At 33.1% G+C, this 23,488-nt stretch overlaps 1 protein-coding gene across 50 annotated transcripts in view; it reads left to right on the forward strand.

Annotated features, from left to right (window-relative positions):
* The window catches only part of agbl1 (AGBL carboxypeptidase 1), a 395,646-nt gene that overhangs the window by 188,682 nt on the left and 183,476 nt on the right, over positions 1–23,488 (forward strand). For all 50 annotated transcript variants that reach the window (XR_012400282.1, XR_012400287.1, XR_012400283.1 and 47 more), the window contains 3 exons: positions 431–599; positions 10,779–10,843; positions 11,770–11,886. Coding sequence is in view for 43 of the 50 variants with exons in the window: in XM_073942875.1 (XP_073798976.1) it covers positions 431–599; positions 10,779–10,843; positions 11,770–11,886 (351 nt within the window). In the remaining 7 variants the exon portion in view is untranslated. The remainder of the gene's footprint in view (positions 1–430; positions 600–10,778; positions 10,844–11,769; positions 11,887–23,488) is intronic.

The following is a 23,488-nucleotide window of genomic DNA, read 5'->3' on the forward strand; positions in this document are numbered from 1 at the left end:
TAAATAAATAAATAACAGATGAATAAGTGAACAGACAAAAATAATTGGGGGAAAAACAGCAAAGTTAATAAAATAAGGAAATAAATAAGTTATTAAAAAAATGAACAAATAAATAAATAAAATAAATGAATAAGTAAAAGAATAGACAAATAAATAAGCAAATAAATAAACAAACAAACATTTTAATTAACAATAATGTGCTTATGTGGATCATTAAAGTTGATGAGTAGCTAGATTAATAAAGATGATATACCTACACCTTGATTGTATTATATTGTCTCTGGGTCAATGAGTCCAATTTAGGGGATGACTATACTGGAGTACAATTGGAGAAGTGAGGGCTAATTCTGACCATGAACTGATTTCTTGAATAACCACTTCAAGAGTGGTGTCATGCAAGTAATTCTTACTGATTCCATTTCATCTGAAGACCTGCCTGACCATGAAAGGCCTGGAGTCTCTGGTGGAGCCTGCCATCCAGCTGATGAGGAAATGCAATCCCAAAATCCCTCTTCCGCTGACCTCCGATAGGAGCGCTTACAGCTTTCCTCTTCCTTCTAGACCTGTCGATGACTGGGAAGCTGATTTAGAACTCTACGGTAAGGTTTATGTTTCCAGGGTTTGTAAGCCGGCTTTTTTATTACGCTGCCGAACACCCAACGCTTACTATTATTCTCCTCCCGCAGTCTGTCCTTTTGGGACACTGAATTTTGTCCCACAAAAGATATTTAGGCTTTGTACGCTGCCTTTGGCTATTAGTGCCTGACAAAGTCCTTATCGGCCTGGCCAAATTTGCCATCGTTATCACATAGGCGCTGGACATTTAATGAGTCTGGAAAATTTGTTCAATGTCAAAACAATGTATCTCTCTTTTTTTCTGGTGCATTATACTACTCTTGCTACTTGAGTCTAATAGAGTATATGAGTTACGAACGTCTTTACAGTGTATTCAGACCTATTTTCATTTATTGATACAATTATACTTGTATTTATAACTGTCATTGTCATGGAATGTGTCTTAGTTGTAGTTAAAGTTGGCAACATTTTGACATACAACAAACTCATTTTTATTTACATGAAGTTTTAAAATAACTTATGTTATTTTGTGGCTGATGTTTGTGCTGTCTGTCCTAGATGATTTATGGGATATGATATATTATGATATGATTTATGACTATATGATTTTCCTGTTAGACTAAATATTTAATAATTTATTAAATGAAAAAAATGTCTTTTAGTTTTTAATATGTAACAAAAATATTGCATTATTAACCACAAAATGATATTTTTCATTGAATAAAATATTTAATAAAAAAAATTAATAATCTGTTTATGTATAACATTTATATATATGACATTATTGTTATTCTCATTATTATTATTTTATTATTATTTAATATTATTATGTATTATTATTATTATTATTATTATTATTATCATTATTATTTTATTATTTATCATTATCATGTATTATTATTATTATTATTATTATTATTATTATTATTATTATTATTATCTTATTATTATTATTATTTTACTATTAATTTTATTATTTTATTATTATTTTATTAATATTATTATTATTTTATTTTTTATCATTTTATTATTATTATGAATTATTATTATTGTTATTTCTTTTTTCTTTTTCTTTTTTCTTTTATTATCATTTTAGTATTATATTATTATAATTATTATGTATTATTATCATCATACTTCTTTATTATTATTATTATTTAATTTTTTTATTTCTTGTAATTATTTTATAAATATTGTATTATTTATTATTTTATTTTTATTTTTTTAATTATTATTATTATTATTATTATTATTATTATTATTATTATTATTATTATTATTTTAATACTACTACTACTACTACTACTAATAATAATAATAATAATAATAATAATGTTATATACACATAATTTCTGATAATATTTTTCTTAATTGCACATCTGCTTTTTTCCTCTTTCTTATCCATGCAAGCTCCATGAAACACTGCAATCTGTGATTGTTCAGACCTTTACCGTGAAGTAAATGTCAAGACCAAACCTGGTGAAAGCATGCAGTGTGACAAATCCGTTGTTCTAAAAGCCTTTTCACAGGCTGTTTTGACTTGGATGCGTTTCCACCCCAAACTCTCTTCTCTCTTGTATGCCAATTCTGTGCATAAATTAACTACCATGGAATGGCAGGCGGGTTTCTTTTTGACTAGGTCATCATATTTAAATGTTCTCTTTGAACAAGGTCAGAACTGGAGCAGCAGTAAACAGAGCGAAGGAAAACAAGAAACTTAAGATATGCTCGGCCAGAGTCCATTGGGTTTCTTTTTGCTGACCCACAATAGACTATACGCACATGTTTTTCTGGGAAATCTGAGGTGGTTGCCCAGCAACTCTGCCAAATGACACCATAGGTGCCCCCGACATGTGTTAGTGGGCAAGTTTTTTTTGCAAAAGAAATAATTCAACCCCATTGATCTGAAAGACATTTTGCTACTGTGAACAAAATCCTAGGAAAATAGTTCAACGAAAGCATCAGTAATCTATTCTAATAAATTATACATGTAAAATTGTGTGATTTTGAGGACATACAGTACAACTGATTAGCGTTTATGTGCAAAATTGTCCACCCCCTTGATCTGCAAGACATTCTGCTGCAGTAAAATGCTATAAAAACTGTTCAGTAAAAAGTATCAGTGAGCTATTATAAAAAGTTTATACATATAAATGTGTAAAACCATCAGATTGTCTCAACAATTATTCACCCCCTTGATTTGCAAGACCTTTTATGCAAATAGTTATATGAAAGCATCAGTAAACTGTTATAAAACACTGATCAATAAAAATGTGTGCAATTTGGAGGGCACAATATATTCCATAGGGCTACACAGTGGCACAGTGGGTAGCATGTTTGCCTCACAGCAAGAAGGTCGCTGAGCCCCAGCTGGGTCAGTTGGCATTTCTGTGTGGAGTTTACATGTTTTCCCTGTGTTGGCGTGGATTTTCTCCGGGTGCTCCAGTTTCCCCCACAAGTCCAAAGACATGCGGTATAGGTGAATTGGGTAGGCTAAATTGTCAGTTATTGGATGTGTGTGAATTAGTGTGTATGAATGTTTCCCAGTGATGGGTTGCAACTAGAAGTGCATCCGCTGTGTAAAACATAAGCTGGATAACTCAGCGGTTCATTCCACCGTGGTGACCTCATATTAATAAAGCAACTAAGCCGAAAAGAAAAGGATTGAATAAATGAAGATATTCTATAAATATTATTGTGCAAAAGTATTAAATCCTCAGTAGTTAAATTGTGTAGAAATATATTTTATTCTTTATAACATTAAATAAAATGTGCATCTAATAACTTACAAGCTGGTGTCGCCTCTTTACTAGTGTCTTCACCTATTTATTGCTTGAAAAAACTTTCAGACGACTAGTTTTTGTATATTCAGTTTGAGTTTTTCAAATGTAAAAGTCTTAAAACTGGAGACTGAACGGACAATTCAAAAAAAAAAAAAAAAAAAAAATTTCAGTGATCCCTGAATAATACTCTAAGTTTGATCACGTTAATCCATTCTTCCAGTGACTTTGAGTATATTTAGGTTACTCTTTATGAAGTTCTTCATGGTAAAGACCTTTAAAAGCAATGAGTTTCTCACCTTTAAGTAAATTCAATTAATATATTTAAAAGCACTAGATTTACTCACTTTCATTAAGTCAAGTAACTAATCAGTTTAAAAGCAATGGGTTTACTCCCTTTTATTACATGTGAGTAAAGTCAACTAATCCCTTTAAAAGCAATTGGTCTACTCACTTTAATAAGTAAAGTCAACTAATCCCTTTAAAAGCAATTGGTCTACTCACTTTAATAAGTAAAGTCAACTAATCCCTTTAAAAGCAATGGGTCTACTCACTTTAATAAGTAAAGTCAACTAATCCCTTTAAAAGCAATGGGTCTACTCACTTTAAGTAAGTAAAGTCAACTAATCACTTTAAAAGCAATGGATCTGCTCACTTTCATTAAGTGGATTCAACTAATCACTTTAAAAGCAATGGATCTGCTTAATTTTATTTAGTGGAGTCAACTAACAGCTTTAAAAGCAATGGGTCTACTCCCTTTTTTTAAGTAAAATCAACTTATCACTTTAAAAGCAATGGGTTTACTCACTTTCATTAAGTCACTTAATTACTTTAAAAGCAATGGGTCTACTCGCTTTTATTACATGTAAGCAAAGTCAACTAATCACTTTAAAAGCAATGGGTCTACTCTTTTTTGTTAAGTAAAGTCAACTAATCAACAAAATAAAAACTTTAAAGTGTACCTTAAAAGTCTTGTTTACAAGAGACTGAAACACTTTATGGAAAGTCAAAAACTTTGTTTTTGTCACTAAAAAGCCATCCGTTATACTGAGGGTCAAGTAATGGCTTGTTACATTGTAAAACCCATAAAGTCTTCAAAGCCAAAGAGATTTTTATTAAAGTTAGTTTTTATGAAATTTAAGACTTCCTAAAACAAATCAGTTGGTGGAATGATTGTACTCACCCTTTTTAATGTTTCAGTCCTTGGTAAGTTTTTTTTTTTCTATTGGAAAACACAAAAGAAGAACAGCAGGAATCAAGTAGAAAACATTGATGATTATTGACAGAGGTCAATAAAATTGATAAAATTGGTCAATAAAAAAAAAAAACAGAGGTTTATATATATATATATATATATATATATATATATATATATATATATATATATATATATATATATATATATATATATATATATATATATATATATATATATATATATATATATATATATATATATTTAATTATTAGGGATTAAATAATCAGAAAAAAATAATAAATAATTAAAGTGGGGACACATCATCTCTGTCCATGCTTATTCTATGTACTTGCCTACATGTACAGATTTTTTAAAATTCTCATTCTGTGCACATACGTAACGCAAACTAGGTCAATAATGATAAATATATATATATATATATATATATATATATATATATATATATATATATATATATATATATATATATATATATTAAAGACAAATTTCTTTTAGTCACATAACGTTGGTTAATAAAATTAATAGTAAATAATTCTCTCTCTCTCTCTCTCTCTCTCTCTCTCTTTATATATATATATATATATATATATATATATATATATATATATAGTAAATTTAAAAAAAACAACTGTTTAGACAACATGGGCTTCACTTAATCCACAATTCCCAAGCCTCTTGAATATCGCTCACTTACACTCACACATTTTATACATAACAAACTTATAGATCCAGACAGCACAAAGGAGTTTTCCTGCTGGGCCGTTCTCACTAATGAGTTTCCCATTGCTTTTATCTTGAGCAAAAGGAACCGGAGAGCCAGGAAGGCCAATATCAGACTGAATGAAATGACTCTCAGTTTATCATAATGAATAGACCGGTTGACTTTTAAACCCAATGGAAATGATACCTGCTGCCACCCATATCCAGTTTAAGATAATGCTTTGATTGCTAATGCAGGTTTAGCCATTCATGTTAACATCTTTGCTGACATCAGATGCATAAAAAGCCTTGCTTGTTTGCTGTTTAGTCTAGAAAGGCAGATAAGATGATAATAATCATCTTAAAGATGGCATGATTCGAGTGGACTGAATCTGTAGCACTTCCTTGTCACAGAGTTTCTTATTCGTTTATAGCTTACAGGAAAACACCCCTAGGTGATGTAAAAGATTACTGGTTTAGGATTTTTAAACTCTCATGTTTGATGGAAAGTCACTTTAAAGGGACAGTTCACTCACAAATGAACATTTGCTGTAAATTACTCACCCTCAAGCCATCCGAGATGTACCGTGACTCCAAATTATATACTTGTATACCATATTTATAAATGTATTTGTTTTATAAAAAAAAAAATAATTATTTATATTTTATAAAATAAAATATTTTATAGATAATTTATCATTTATAATTTTCTTTAGACCTGTTTTGCACTCCAGAATCTGACAGATTGATTAGCTGTAGGCTGTAGGTTGTCATCATAAGGAAACATTTATCGTACCAAAATATTTCCTAAAGATTTACAACAATTAAAAATGATTAAATACTTATTTTTAAAATACAAATTTATTAGATCATAAATCATTAAAAAAAATGGGAATTAAAATAAATTAAAAACTGTAGCCTATTGTAGCTAAACTGGCCAGAACATTCAACTGTCCTCAGTCAGAATTTGGTTATTTAAATAATAAAAAAATAAACATAATGATAATAATAAAAGAGCTTCACACTTTTTCTAGCATCGCTTGTAAAAAAAAAAAAAGTACATTTGATTTGATTGAAAATTGATGGATAACAAAAATAGCCAAATTAGTTTTCACATTAATTTTAATTTAGCATTTTTCCTGGTCTTAAAGCCTTTTTCAATGGATTAATTTAACTATTTATGATGGCATAGCAGTCAAAATAAGACAAATGAGCTCATCTATGGGACAAATTCTGGACCTTTGTCATTGAGGGGTGGGTTTTCCCAACCACCTGAACCCCCCTGGCTATGAGCCTGCATAGTTACCATAAAAAAGGTTCAAATTGGGATAATTTTGGGATAACTTACCACTACTTTTTTTAGGTTGGAGCTGGAATTCATGTATATGCTGCAAAGTCAGTTCAATATACAGCGTGCATCGCATTATCAGACTATTATTATGATATCTTGAAAACAGACTGAACTTCAGGCCGGGTGACCTGGCCCAATAAACTCACTACACAGACAGCATGACCGTCCTTCTCTGAACGGCAGATGGCCATGGCGTGACCGCATTATAACTCACACGTCTCCCTCGTCAGCCATCATTCAACACAGACGCGTGCCCTAACCGACAGCGGGAGATGCCTCTCTATAGCAGCCTCTCGTGACACAACCTCTCCAATGCAGTGCCTCGCGATATTTGCAAACAAAACATATGGATCATATTTATTATCACTTGACAGTAACGGAGGAACGCCGCAAAATGTAGCGAAGAGTAATGATTTTTCTCTAATAATTTACTTGAGTAAAAGTGCACATATTTAAATGTACTCAAAAAGTACACATTACCCAATAATTTTACTTAAGTAAATGTAACGAAGTACTGTAAATGTAACTCATTACTACCCACCTCTGGTCAAAACACAAACGAATTGCAAGTAATGAAGTATTAAGCGTTTCTCCTAAAGAAAAGGCGGTCTACGCAAAATACTAGCAGGCATCTGTAGCTCAGCTCACGCTCCACCTCTTTGCTCTTTTTTGGTTACCCCCAGTCGGTGCGATGACAAGCGAACAAAATGGTGATCGTTGGCAACGCCTATTTGTAGCTTCATTTGTGTTCTTCAGAAACCTATGGGTGACGTCACAGACACTACGTCCATATTTTTTACAGTCTATGATCATTACTTTACTATAACAGTAAGCAGGATTTTTTTTTAAATATGAACTTTTTTTTTTGGTGATACTGTTGTCTTTAATGATTTATAAAATAAAAGTCGATGGCTACTGCCATTTTGAGAGTCAAAAATCATATACAGGTGACACAAAATCAAAAAGGTCATAAGGTGTGATTTTTATGTTTTTCTTTATCTTTGAAATGTTACTAGCTGTTCATGGAAGTAAACCCATTGTAACTTGGAACTGTTAAGTTGGCTTAATTGTTATAATTTTGCACATACAGTAATTCATTTGCTATTAGGTGCTGTAAGTTTTTGATAATTCTGAAAACTTAACCTTAAAGGAATATTTTAAGAAACATACACTGTAAAAAATGCTTGGTTTCACACAATATTTTCCTTACACTAGGATAATGCTGCTATTTGAAAGTTCTTTATAAATGTCCTTTAAAAACTGTAACACAAAAATATATTTAGTTTACATATACAGTTGAAGTCAGAATTATTAGCCCCCTTTTGAATCCAAACCCCCCCCCCCCCCTTTTTTTTTTTTATAAATATTTCCCAAATTATGTTTAACAGAGCAAGGAAATTATTACTGTGTGTCTGATAATATTTTTTCTTCTGGAAAAAGTCACATTTGTTTTATTTCAGCTAGAATAAAATGAGTTAATAATTTTTTAAAAACCATTTTAGGGTCAAAATTATCAGCCCATTCCATTATATATATTTTTTTTGATAGTCTACAGAACAAACCATCATTATACAATAACTTGCCTAATTACCCCAACCTGCCTAGTTAAACTAATTAACCTAGTTAAGCCTTTAAATGTCACTTTAAGCTGTATAGAAGTGTCTTAAAACCATTGTCAAAAATGATGTGCTGTCATCATGGCAAAGATAAACTCAGTTATTAGAAATGAGTTATTAAAACTATTATGTTTAGAAATGTGTTGAGAGTATCTTCTTTTCATTAAACAGAAATTGGGGGAAAAAAAATAAACAGGGGGGCTAATAATATCGACTTTAACTATACTCAATTTGTAGGTATGCTTTTTCCCACAAAATGATTTAAAGATGAAGTCAATAAACTAGTCAAAATGCAGCATTGACTAAGCTAAGACTAGTATGTTGATATGCAACCGCCTGTTCTAACGGCAAATTACCTTGTAAAGCCTTAACGCCGTTTTGACATGTTAGCAAAACCACCATTAACATTATTAGCTCTCTTAAATTGAGTTTTATTAATTCACGAGTCTCTCTCTGAAATATATGACTCCTCATAATTTCTCACACGGTTAATTTACTCTGCAGCCATGCCAAATCAAACACCTTGAGCACCATTTTTTTTTCAGTTTTATATATATCCAGTCATTTGGTTTAGCAGAGGACGTTGTTAAATTATAGGGATTTTAGTATTTTGATATGAAGTCATTGCATCAGATGAAAACCTGTGAAGCATGTTTAAAAAATTACAGCATTTCAGATGTTCATTGCTTGATGTTAATATGGGTCTATTTCAAGACTCAAAGATGTATTTTAGTGTGTAAAAGGTGTATTTGTATAAAGATTTAAAGGTTTATATTCAGTGATCAGCATAAGTACACCCCTCACAAATTCATCTTTTAAATTTATATTTTTAAAAGGAAGACATACAACATTATATTTGTGCATATACATTAGATTAGTCGGTACTGAAGCCAAATCTGGAGCTTATCTAACAAAATAACTTATGATAACAGTCCAAAAATGAGTACAGCCAAATTTATATGTTATAAAAAAATGTTAAATACAAAATTTTAAAAGAGGACAACTCAAGAGAAGTAAAAAGAAAAAGAAAAATTCAGCTGAAATTTAGTAGGTTGTAATTTTTTTTTTGTAATTATATTTTGTCTGAATTTAATTGTATTATCTTTCAATTTCTAAATATGTTTGGTGACTAAAATATTATTTTAATAAATATATCTATTTAGTAAATCTGTTTTGTTTAAATGCACCAAAATTCATTGCCTTTATTCAATGAAAAATTGATAAAAATATTCATTTTCAAAATGGGCTGTACTCAATTATGCTGAGCACTGTAGATAGAAAGAACAAAGTGATTGAAACGAAATAATGTCAAAATATGAAAAAGTGAAATGTATTCTGTGTAATATTTATGTAAAATACCAAATGATAATAACAACTACAACAATACAACATTATTGGAATTATTAGGAATCTTTATTGAATAATATATGAAGGAAAAACTGATCATATAAAATTATATTATATTTTAAATTACTAACAACTGACAATAGGTAAAAACTAGTGGTTAAAATGACTACGAAAAAAAAAACACTTTTACCTTGTTTAGAAAAACAATCCTAATTAATTCAAATTAATCCAACTAATAACTAATAATAATAACTAATGTGTGTGTGTGTGTGTGTGTGTGTGTCTGTCTGTCTGTCTGTCTGTCTGTCTGTCTGTCTGTGTGTGTGTGTGTGTGTGTGTGTGTGTGTTTGTGTGTGTGTGTTTGTGTGTGTGTGTTTGTGTGTGTGTGTGTGTGTGTGTGTGTGTGTGTGTGTGTGTGTGTGTGTGTGTGTGTGGAGTATATACTTTTTTTTTTACTAATTTTGTTTTATTTTATTTACATTTTTGTTATGTAATCACCTTTTTGCCTATTCTTTTATTATTTGTTTTTTTATTTTTTGTTTTATATACATTTATAATCAGACTTTTTATTTTATTTTATTTTATTTTATTCATATTTTTTAATTGTAGAACTTCCTCCAGCAGATTGTATATGGCAGATGTCTTTTTTATGTAAATGTATCCTCAATCAAAAAAAGAGTTAATAAATACAGGTTGAATTATTAGCCCCCCCTGAATTATTAGCCCCTCTTTTCCCCCAATTTCTGTTTAACATTTCTACACATAATAGTTTTAATAACTAACTTCTAATAACTAATTTATTTTATCTTTGCCATGAGGACAGTAAATAATATTTTACTAGATATGTTTCTAATTTTCAATTTTCAGTGTATTTTATTTTATTTTATTTTATTTTATTTTATTTTATTTTATTTTATTTTATTTTATTTTATTTTATTTTATTTTATTTTATTTTATTTTATTTTATTTTATTTTATTTTATTTTAGAACATACTCCAGCAGATTGTATATGGCAGATGTCTGTTTTTTTATGTGAATGTATCAGCAATCAAAAAAGAGCCAAATATGAGGATTCTGGGCAGGTCTTGTTTGATCCCACAGATGAACCGCCATATTTCGCTCGTCCTGACATTTACGTCTCAATCCTACGTGTTGTTTATCTTTCTTCTTTCTTTCTTCCTCATTGAAAGACGGCAGTTCGGAAGATGACAGTGAAGAAGACGCGGAGAACGAGGAACCAGACAACAGGGACTATGTGAGTGTTTTAGAGATTTGTACGCACCACATCTCGGCCTGTGTCGTAATTTTGACAGATCGAACGGTGTGCGTGTAAATCCATTCTCCCTCTTAAAACGTGATTGAAGAGCCGGTTCTGCTCGTGACACGAACGGCTTCCTCTTCTCACATAACTTCAATAATAGAGCCCTGATTCAGCTATAAATCAATGAGTTCACAATCCAGATCCTGCTGAGCCAAAACGCCCTCATCCTCCTCAAATACTGCTAATGCATTTCTTTATTTGCATGTCTTTTGTTTTGATGCATGGTGTCCACACTGCAGGGTAAACGCAGGACATTTATAGATACTGTATGTCCATGAAATATTACTCATTTTAGTTTACTGTGACCCTAAATCTATCTATCTATCTATCTATCTATCTATCTATCTATCTATCTATCTATCTATCTATCTATCTATCTATCTATCTATCTATCTATCTATCTATCTATCTATCTATCTATCTATCTATCTATCTGTCTGTCTGTCTGTCTGTCTGTCTGTCTGTCTGTCTGTCTGTCTGTCTGTCTGTCTGTCTGTCTGTCTGTCTGTCTGTCTGTCTGTCTGTCTGTCTGTCTGTCTGTCTGTCTGTCTGTCTGTCTGTCTGTCTGTCTACCTGTCTGTCTGTCTGTCTGCCTGCCTGCCTGCCTGTCTGTCTGTCTGTCTGTCTGTCTGTCTATCTACCTGTCTGTCTGCCTGCCTGCCTGCCTGCCTGTCTGTCTGTCTGTCTGTTTATCTATCTATCTATCTATCTATCTATCTATCTATCTATCTATCTATCTATCTATCTATCTATCTATCTATCTATCTATCTATCTATCTATCTATTTGTGAAGATAAATATGGTTGAGTCTCTGGTCGAACTCAAACAGCATTTATATCTCAGTGTTTCCTCAACGATAGGAGGATGATTTGGAAACTGATGTGAACAAGCTGCGTCCCCGACCCGAACCTGACCGGCCCCTGGAGCAGCTGGGCCAATATGTGCATCTCTGCCCCGAACTTCACCATGACTTCCAGGTGAATGTCTAAACTGTCTGTCATAATATTGTAACTTGGTGTTTGAAAGTGTCACGAAAACATCACCAAATTTGTCTGAGATTTATCGACAGATTTATTTCCAAGCAAGATTAGCATCTGTTAGCTTTAAAATGTAGGGAACAACTGGTTAATTTTAGGTTTTTACCCCCTGATTTCATCTTCTAGGTTTAAAATCTATATATTTTTGATCGGTAACATTGGTGAGTGATGTAGGATAGGACTGCAAGTGCTTTGATGACACGTTGGTGTCTAATTATTATTAATGAGACTAAGTTTTCTTATCCTATAAGTAAAGCTGCTTCTGAAATATTCAGTTAAGCTGTGAGACCACACAGTAGTTAAGCATTCATGATGGTCACGGTAGACTTAGAAGTATCAACATCTTCAAACCTGTACTGAAATATAAAAAGTATTGACAATAGCAGCATTTCCTACTTGCATTTTGAGCACTGCTGAGTGGATATTTGAACTGCTGAACTGCTGATTGGCCATTGTGTTCATGCGCTCAACAGATATGACTGTGATTGGCTCTAATGAACGTCGTTTTACAAGAGTCTAGTTTCTGTCCTGCTTTTGTCCATTTGTCAATATTCCTCCATTTTGTTAGCAATGCACAACTTTCAAGAATGCAATCAGTTCCCAAAGTACAAAATCATGCAATATCCTACAATTATTTTGCAACAAAGACCTAAACAACCATCCTAGATTTACTTTATCCCACCTACATTATTACACACCTACTTGCCACAAAACATTGTTCTGAGCTTAATAGTTTATTAATTTGTTATTTAAATGCAAAGCTGACATAAACGAAAACAGCTGATGGAATATACACTAACCTGCGCATAATTTAGCCACAAGATGGTGCTAAACAATCAAACGAAGCTGAGAGAAACAAAACAGCTAATGGAGTATACACTAACTCGCGAATAATTCAATCAAAGGTGGTGCCAAACAGTCAAAAATGTGAATCTGTGAGAAACAAAACACCTGTTGGAGTATACACTATCTTGTGCATAACTCCACCAAAGGTGGTGTCAAACAGTCAAAAATGTGAAGCTGACAGAAATAAAAACACCTGATGGAGTATACACTAACCTGTGCATAATTCAACCACAAAATGGTGCCAAACAATCAAAAATGCGAAACAGAGAAACAAATCAGCTGATAGAGTATACACTAATCTGCGCATAATTCGGCCACAAGATAGCGGCAAACAGTCAAAAACGCAAAGTTGACAGAAACGGAAACAGCTGATGGAGTACACACTAACCTGTGCATAATTCAGCAACAAGATGGCGCTAAACTGTCAAAAACACAAATCTGACAGAAGCTAAAACAGCTGATGGAGTACACACTAACATGTGCATAACTCAGCCACAAGATGGCGCCAAACAATGCTAATCTGACTGAAACAAAACCGGCTGAATAAAGCAAACACTGACCTGCATAATATAATATAATGCATTACAAGATGGCGCCAAACAGTACAAAACTGTCAAAAAACGTGGCGTTATAGACAAGCAAATACACTGTAAAAATGTCAATGATCAAGTAGTCACGACAACCTATGTTTTAAGGTAATTGTAACTAATTATACTTATATATAAGTTAATCATGCTCTAACTTAATTGTATAAGTTACACAAGCCATTTTAAGGAAGTTTTATATAATGTGAGTTCAAATGACTAATACAGTTAATTTGATTCAGCTTAAAAATATAAAGCAATAAGTATTTGTTTACAGTGTACATGATGTGAATGTAAATATATGGATTTGAACGTATTCTCTGATGGCCAAGGAGTTTCGAAGTTTTCAGATGAGCCATTGTTATTTAGCGGTTGTTATCTCAGCATAACAAACATTGAAATGTTACGACTGACCAATTAGATCCAAGTATTCCTGATAGCTGTGTTATAAGTTGGGTTAAAAGAACCCAAATTTAGAGTGTAAATGTTTATATGATGTTGACTTCAATCCCCTTCTAAAGAAAAAGTGTTGTTTTTTTTTTAAGTGTCAGCATCTCAGGGGTTTAGTTGTTGCATCCAGGCGTGAAAGTTACGAGTGTTCAGCTCTTAAAAGCAGACGCCCAGGATAAAGTTTATATGAAGTGTGTTGTAAGTGCACTCCGGGTGAATATGGACCTGAATGTGTGATTTTGATCGGCGCTGGATGTGCTATAATACCTATTGCAACGGCACCAATGTGCAGCTTAAGAGCACAACAGGGACACGGCCTGGACCGAAAATTACCTCATTATGCTTTGGGAGAAAAAATCATGCACTTGGCTGCGTGTTTGCCTTGCTCTTCATCCTAATAGAGTGATTCTGCTCCTGTTTTTTTTGCTGACCTGAAGTGTTCTGGGGAAAATTGAGGAACATCCTGTTGGCACAATGTCCACAGGAAATGATTCATTAGAACTCTAGCTAGATCTTGGTAATTAGGGGTGGTTTTCACTTGTTGGTCAAAGAAATATGTGTGTATTTATTTTTGTAAATGTACAGGCTGGGTAATTGGGTGACAAATGTGGTTAAAAATCTAAATGTGTGGTGGGTAACAATAAGGTCAGATGCTCACTTTCAGCTCATCATTCTTAAAAGTGCTGGATTGGAAAAGTGCATGACTGGAACTTGTAGTCCAAAATGGTGAACTTGTAGGCTTAATTGCTAAATCGCTGGTGACCATGACAGAAAAGTTATATGTAAAAACATTTTAAAGATTGTCAGTTTAGAACAGTGCACATGTTTAACAATTGATTATATACAATGTTTGTGTGTGTATGTGTTGTGACACGTATTTTGTAATTTAAATTTTTTTTGTTACTCTTTTGTCTGCCTGTCTTGACCAGGACTCCCTAAAAGAATAGATATTGTGTCTCAATCATTTTTAGAAATTTTTCATTTGTGGTTGAATAAATAAATAAATAAATAAATAAATAAATAAATAAATAAGTAAAATAAATAAATAAAAAAATAAAAAAATAAATAAATAAGGACACACCCAACCATTTAGTTAAAAAAGCGAGTAGTTTAATTGGTAAACTAACCCAAAAGCTGGGTTTATTTATTTATTATAATTATTATAATAATAATAATAATTATTATTATTATTATTTTATTATTATTATTATTATTTGCTTTTTTGTTGTTGTTGTTATTATTATTATTATTGCTTTAATATTTTTGCTGTTTTATTATTATTATTATTATTATTGTTGTTGTTGTTGTTAATATTATTAGCAGTAGTATTGCTGTTGTTATTATTATTATTATTATTATTATTATTATTATTATTATTATTATTATTATATTATTATCATTTAATGCTATTTATGTCATTATAAATTGACATAATGTTACGAATAAATTACATATATGTGTTTATATAAATATAAAACATTTATTTTAAGGATTAACAATAATAATAATAATAATAATAATAATAATAATAATAATGATAATAATACAAATAATAAAAATAATACTAATAATAATAATTATTATTATTATTAATTTAAAAAACATAACAAATATAAATAATAAAATTATAATAACAATTAAAAATATAAATTATAAAGTTGAAAAGAATACTATAATAAGAAAGAAATTCAGAATGAATTTTTTAAACTAAATTTCTGTCAGCATATTTTACATTATTTTCCTGTTATTTGTATTATTTTTGTTTACAGTGTAACTCTTGTTCATAGTTTGTTTGCAGATCTCAGGAGACCGCTCTCCATTCGCTGTTAACCCTGCTGCGGGTCAGTCAACCGCACCGCCATTGACAGGAATGAATGATGAAATTTCAACTTCTGTAATACGTTCAGTGTGACTCTTCATTTCAAATATGTCGCTACACTTTCCCATCACAAACCACTGCTATCGTTCCTGATTGACGGCTCTTCTGGCAGCACAATAACAGTATAATGTCTCACACAAATCCCAGTGCGGCCGCCTTTAGCATGCGGATGAGTTCCGACTAATAGAAATGTCAACACACACTCCAGTTCACCCAAGTTCAACATTCACTTATTCAGACGCCGCCACTATTTTAATTTCCGATGATATAACATGATGTAGTACTGCAGCTGAAATGCTGCTTTTCCTTGTTTCGCTTTTCTGCGTGTGTATTGATGTTGTAATTCAAGGTCTTGAAAGGAAGTGACGAGCTGCTAATTCACTTTTTTGTTTCAATTTAACACATTTAAAATCAATTCTGCCTGTAAATGTCACGCTGTTTCTAAAAACACTTCCTGCCAGGCTTCTTCTTCATAATGACAAGATATTAAACGATAAGTTCATCTGAAAATGAAAAAAATTATGTCAGTTTTGATTCGTCCACCACATTTCAGGTCCATATAGAGTATATGTGAGATTAATTTTCAGCACCGCTATGCTACTTGTGTCCTTACGTATTTACATTAAATTATATAACTGCAAATTATACTCATCTAAAAGTACCATGTAAATATTTTAAATTAAATATACATGTTATATTAATATAATATAATATAATATAATATAATATAATATAATATAATATAATATAATATAATATAATATAATATTTAAAACTACAGAGAAAAAAGGACAAGGGTAAACTGTAATAGACAACATACTTTATACACCAGCGCTCCACCTGTAATCGTCTGGTCAAAAACAAAAGACCACGATTAAAAGGGTTTAATTCACAACATCATGCTGTAGGAGAAAAAAATAAAATAAAAAAAATAAATAAATAAATAAATCAATAAATAAATAAATAAATAAATAAATAAATAAATAAATTTAATGGTGGGAAAAGACTAATTGCAATTATTTGTTTCTAAAAAGTTTGGTTTGACAATGTGTGTGTGTTTTATATAATTAATAATTATGTGATATACACTAAAGCACTTTTGTTAAATATATATTTAAATTTAGATAAATAGTATCATATATCTATATATTTTACATCTACATATAAATGTTTTTTTTTCAAATATTTAAATATATGAATTTATATACACGTAATAAATATATACATATTATTTATATATAATATATAATATATATATATATTATTTATATACACGTAATAAATATATACACATAAAAAATAATTGAAAAGAAGTGACGAGCTGCTAATTCCAATTTAACACAATTAAAATCAATTCTGCCTGTAAATGCCATGCCAATCCTAGAAACACATCCTGCCAGGATTGTTCTTCATTCTTTATTCTTCATGTTATTAACAATTTATTAAACTTTAAGTCTGAAAAGGAAAAAAAAAATAAGTTTTTTTATTCGTCCACCGCATTTTAGTTTAATATCCAGTATATGTGGGATTCATTTTCAGCTATGCATGGGCCGGTATACAATACTTACGGTATCATAACCTTGAATACAAACATCACGGTATCACAGTATCACGGTATTGCGATTACTGCTCTAAAATATATTCATTTAAATGTCTAGCTAAAAAACACACACTTTTTAAACTCTGTACACAATGTTTTATTTTGGAAAACATTTTAAGTATTTTGGAGCCTTAAACAAGTCAGGCTAAATGAATAAAATGAATAATTCACTTCTGCTGTCTTTATTTGTTTCAAAAACACAAACCTTTTTACAATTTAAAATGGCATCTTTAGATATATTTTCTGCTGGAGGTGCTGTTGTCCTAAACAATTATATATATTTTTATATATATAAATAAAAAAATCTTAGTCATACCTTAGGAACGGTATAGAATTAAATTTTGACTATTTAAAAACCTTGACTATTCCAAACCGCGGTATACCTTGAAAACAGTTATGGTTCCATGCCTATATTCAGCAACCCTATGCTACTAATGTTGTTACGTATTTATTTACATTAAATTATTCAATGTGTTCCTCGTGAGTTTTATTTTTTGTATTGCTATCTTGGTTCTTGCAACACATTTCAAAAAAGTTGGAAAAGTAAAGCATTTACCACTTTGTAATGTTGCCATTGCTTTTCACAACACTTTAAAATGTCTAGGGATTGAGGAAACCATGTGAAGAAGTGTTTTAGGAGTAATTTTGTCCCATTTTAACTGCAAACTAGTCTTAATGTGAGCAACAGTATAGGGTCTTCTTTGTCACTATTTGCTCTTCAAAATGCACGACATTTTCTCTTTCAGAGACAGGTCAGGCACGTGCACACATAGGGCTCAACCGATAGAAAGTGCCCTTCCAAAATTATCAAAAGTGCATTTTTGACACACCCTCCGTCCTGCCCTTCAGTAGGCGCACGACAACACTGCCCTTGAGTACGCGCGCTCAACCCCCCCTCCCCCGCTTTACAGTACGCGTGCGACTTATCGACACCCCCCCCCCCCCCCCCCACTATTCAAAAAATTTATCCTGCACATGCCCTTTGGGCGGTCTGTGCACAGGCCTGCAGGTCAGGACTGCAGGCAGGCCAGTCAAGTACCCGTTTACCTGTAAAATTTGCTAAAAAAAAGTACGATAACGATTTTGACATACGATTATTTTGCTTTTTCCATTGGCAGAATATTTTGCTTAGTTGTAAGAAAAAACGTACTTAGTTTTGGTATATTACTTTATAAAACAGGGCAATCATTTTTGCTTTTTAAGAATTTTTAGATATTTGGACTAGAATCAAGACAAAAACTTTAGGTACGAAAAAAGCAGTTCTTTTCCCTAATCCCTAAAAAGTGGAAATCTGTCCCTCCATTTAACCAATATAACACATCTAGCGGTTAATGTAAAAAAAAGAGAAATTGATTACAAAATTTGAATAAATTTCAATATTCATTATGTAATTTTGATTGTCTTTCACTTTCAACTCAATAACCCATCAAACCCGTCACGCAAACCGTCCTTCCTCTCCCCCTCCTCCATACACATCTTTAATACATCTCTCCTATTATCATTAAACTCCAGTGTTATCTGGCAACGCTGTGCCACGATTGGACGCAGGGGCTTGTAATCACATCTACGCATTATGCATGCTGCGCAAAATACCAGGATGAAAAGAATTTACAGCAGGATGTCCATGCCAATCAGTTCCCCGCTATTAATCTTGCATGGCACCAATGCTCCACCTGTAATAGTCCGGTCAAAAACAAAAGGCCACGATTAAAGGCGTTAAATTCACAACATCACGTTAAAGAACCTGCAGGTAAAACTGCAGAGCTGTCAGAAATCTCCCAGCCTAGATAAAGGCATTAAAACATGAGCCCGGGAGAGTGAGATTGGCACAAGAGCTTGGGCTCTCAGAGGGAGGGTAACAGAGGGTCTTTTCCCTCGAGGACTTGCCTTAGGATAACATGTTTCTTTTTGATCTCCAGCTCTTTTGTGTGATACTGTACAGTACTGCCTGGAGTTGAGATGATTTCAGTTCTGCATGACTCCTGGTTTCCCTGCTGACTAAGCTAAAGATTTGACACGCATAAGTGTTTTTGTTTTGTGAACTGCCATAGTTAGTCGAGGTATGGATAACAACAGCGCATTATATTAGATGTAGTTTAGCTTAAATGTTTGTTGAGTTTTAAAGTTCTTTTCTTGGAAAGTTTCTAGCTGGATATTATCTTTTCTTTATTTATTTGATTGTAGATTTAGTAACTTGAAAAGTCTTGCCTAAGTTACAGTAAATGTGTCAACTCAAGTCAGATTTCTTCTTATTTACAAACTTATTATCCTGTAATTTTTATTCTGGATTGGCTTTGACAGTGGTGGAAAATTTCCACAAATGTGTCACACTTAATTTCTCCATTATTTTATGTGCCATTTCCACAACGTCAGGCATGAATAGCTCTTAATGCTTGGTGAATTGCGTAATTGAATTGACCTCAAACAGATTTGTTTGTTCCCTGTGTGAGTTGAATCGCTGCTTTTTTTTCCCTCTCACCCACTTGTAAGAACAACTGAGCACACTTTCCCAGAGTCCCACTCCCTGAGCTCATCAAAAAGCCCGTTGTTCATGTCTGTTTCAAGTTCGTGATTAAAATAAGTCTTTGAAAAAACATCTCAGCGCCGCTACATTGTTTTAGTGTTGTTATTCGTGGTTTCGAAAAACGAATATGACAAAGCGAGCCCCCAGAGATGCAATATACAGCCTCAAACCCGAGACGTTTTCATACAGCAAGGTTTCATTTATATTAATGCATCCCCAGCTATTGGTATTCATGGAAGTTGTGGCGTCTTTGTGCTTACACATATTTTTAGGAGTGAGAGGAAGAGGGAAAAGAGTGAAATTTAAATGCAATGAAAGAGCAGAGGATGCAGTACTAAAGTTTTGTATCTAACAAATTCACTTTGATGGTATACAGTTTATGTGCACTGCACCAAAGATCAGAGAGGACCTTTGGAAGCACGTGGAACGCCATTCGGCATCAAAGACCTTCCATAGGGAGTGAACGCAGATGATGGAGGCTTTTATTGCCACGATGTCTGCAGAAATTTCTCACCGTCAGCACATCATGTCTGTCGTGCTACTTGGACATTTCACATCCCCCTTTGGGATGAGCCTTGGAATAGGACCACAGGCCTTTTCCTGCTAAATTTATGGAAATGTACAAGGCGTGAGCTTAAATTGTTATTTGGTTGCTCTAAAAGCAGCCAGGGCCCTTGGCTATTTTGATACAGTTCATTTTATGCCTGTCAAAGACTGTAATTGGACGACCCTATTTGCTGTCAGTATCCCCCTTTTGAAGTGAATAGAAAGCTGGAAGTGATGTGCACCACTTTGGACTGCTTTCTCAAAACAATTTCTCATCCTTTTTTTGTCGGCCTTCTCCCTCAATAGTCTCTCAAAATGCTTTTATTTCCTTCAGAGTTTATTTTTGGTTGTTATTCTGTGCTACCATTTGTGGTGCCAGAGGGAAACAGGATATCTTGTGAGGGATGTTTACTGTAATCTTTCGTTGTCTCTTTTTTTTGCCCCTTTTCCTCTTATACTTCTGATTTAATAGTTGCTGATGTGGGTACAAGCATATACTTTTTCATAGGGGCTGGAGCTGGTGTATATTCTGAAAGCACCTTGAGCCAGTGCCCAGATCCTTATTCTGGATGAGCCCCAAAACCATGCTAGTCGTCACTTTCAAAAGTGAGTGACATGGTGGCCAAGCATGGTAATTCATACACAGAATTTGAGCTTTCCATTAACCCAGGGGTGTCAAACTCAGCTCCTCGAGGGCCACAGCCCTGCAGAGTTTAGTTCCAATCCTGCTTTAAAAGACTTTGCTGCAGGTTTTAAACAAGCCTGAAGAACTCAATTAGTTTGATCAGGTGTGTTTAATTAGGGTTAAAGCAAAACTGTGCAGAGCTAGGGAGTCTGACACCCCTGCATTAACCCATCAGAAAATGCACACACCCAACACACTGGGCAACCATTCACTGCAGCAACTGAGGGAGTAATTAGGAGGTAGTTACTGTATCCTGCACCTCAGTTGTGGTTTTGAAGGTAGAGGAGAGTGCTGTTGGTTCACTTAACTCTCGCCCTAACTCCTGCTGCTGGAACCTGAACCTGCAAACTGAGTAATAGGCCTGACTTTCTCAGCATTAATGCTGATTTATACTTGTGTGTGGTTTGCACCTTCACCTGTCGCTGCCGACAATGCCTACTGAAGCGAACTTTTCAAAAAATGTAACTACAAGTTGCAACGACAAATAGCACAAGCTCTGTGATAGGTCGGCGTAGTAATGGTGATGAGTGTGGGCAGTGCTGAGAGCCGTGAGCCCAATGTGTATAAGTGTCAGGTAGTGATAGGTCGTTCATGAACGATTCAATTATTTTGAACGAATCTTCAGTATGACTCGGGAACTACGAGTCCTCTCAGGGAGTGATTCGTTCATCCGCGCGTGCGCTCATTTGTGCAGGTATCGTTAAATTCAATTCTTCATCACATTGGCAGAAGCCAATGATATGCATTTAGAGCCGGAAAAAGAATTGATCCGCTCACCTCTCGAGTTCTCTATTGGGTCTGAGTCACTCGTTCATCACGAGCCAATCATACGCGTTTAGAGCTGGAAAAAGTTTTGATCTGTTCATCTCTCGAGTCCTCTATCGGGTCTGAGTCATTCGTTCCTCATGGGCTAATCATACACTTTTAGAGCCGGAAAAAGAATTGAACCGTTCATCTCTCGAGTCCTCTATCGGGTCTAAGTCACTTGTTCCTCACGGGCCAATCATACGTGTTTCGAGCTGGAAAAAGAATTGACTGTAGATGTGTTTGGAAGCAATTTGTAACATTTTGATAATATTTTGGCAAATTGAACCAAATGAACAAAATGACTCGAAAAAAGATTCGTTCATCTTGATGAATGAGACTCAAAGATCCGAGTCAGTAAAATGAACCGAATTCCTATCAGTAGTGTCAAGTACCATAAAAGTTGTTTTGTGTTTCCCTTATGATTAAAATCGTTGCACTTCCACCGGTTCTCGCGTTCTGAATGAGCAAGTTTTAGCTTCTTGTACATTAAGGTAGCATTTAGAGAAAAAAAAGCATCCGTGAAGAAATTTGACAAAGAGGAACATAAAAACCTACTGCCAGCTAGTGTTTCAGAATTTTATTGCAGTGCAACACAAACAGCATGCAAAAGTATAAATGCAGGACTATGTGCAAGGCAAATGCCATGGGTCATGGCAAATACACTATGCCAGTGGTTCTCGAATTTTTTTCATTAAGTACCACCCCAGAAAAAAATTGTCTCCCCAAGTACCACCAAAATGAGCAGTATTGAAATAAAGTAGCGTATAGGCCCAGTAAAGCAGCTACAACTCTGCACAGTTAAAAAAAACGTGGCAGATTACCTCAGAAATACAGGCTATATGTCATATATGGCATATTATATACATAATTTTTGCTAAATTTTGAAATATGTAGCATATACATGACATATTTTATTCCTCCGCGTACCACTAGAAGGAAGCCTGCGTACCACTAGTGGTACACGTACCACAGTTTGAGAACCACTGCTCTATGCAAAAGTATAAAACCAGCCTTTAGGCCAACTGCCCTGCATGAAAGCACTCATTCTGAGCACCAGCTATGGCACTGGCCTCATTGGAAAAGCTGTTCACAGTTTTTTATTTAATTTTACTTGAGTCAAAGGCTGTAATTAGGAATGACCCTGCATTTCTATCAGTATCGTCTTTGTAAAGTGACAAAAAAGTTAGAGTGTCTACATTCTCAAAATAATTATTTTGGTGGAAATGTGGAACAAGACTTTGCTTTTCAACTTTGAGCCAGTGCCCAGGTCCTTGTAATTGCATTTAAATTTACATGTAGACTTAGCAAACAGCAATAGACTGTCCAAGGATTTACAATTAACAATCCCTGTTGGTATCAGGACTTGAACCTGTGATCTTTAGATCACAAGTCTAACTCTATAAGCAATAGGTCACATGTCCTCTCTTTTTTTCTGGAAGAGCTCCAAACCTTCTAGGTCTTGGTCAAGGAAACCTTTGAAATCAGTAGGAGGAACTACCACTACAAACCACTGTAAAAAAAAAAAATAAAAATAATAATAATAATAATATATATATATATATATATATATATATATATATATATATATATATATATATATATATATATATATATATATATA

This window comes from Danio rerio, chromosome 25 (assembly GCF_049306965.1).
Source record: "Danio rerio strain Tuebingen ecotype United States chromosome 25, GRCz12tu, whole genome shotgun sequence".
Classification (NCBI taxonomy): Eukaryota; Metazoa; Chordata; class Actinopteri; order Cypriniformes; family Danionidae; genus Danio; species Danio rerio.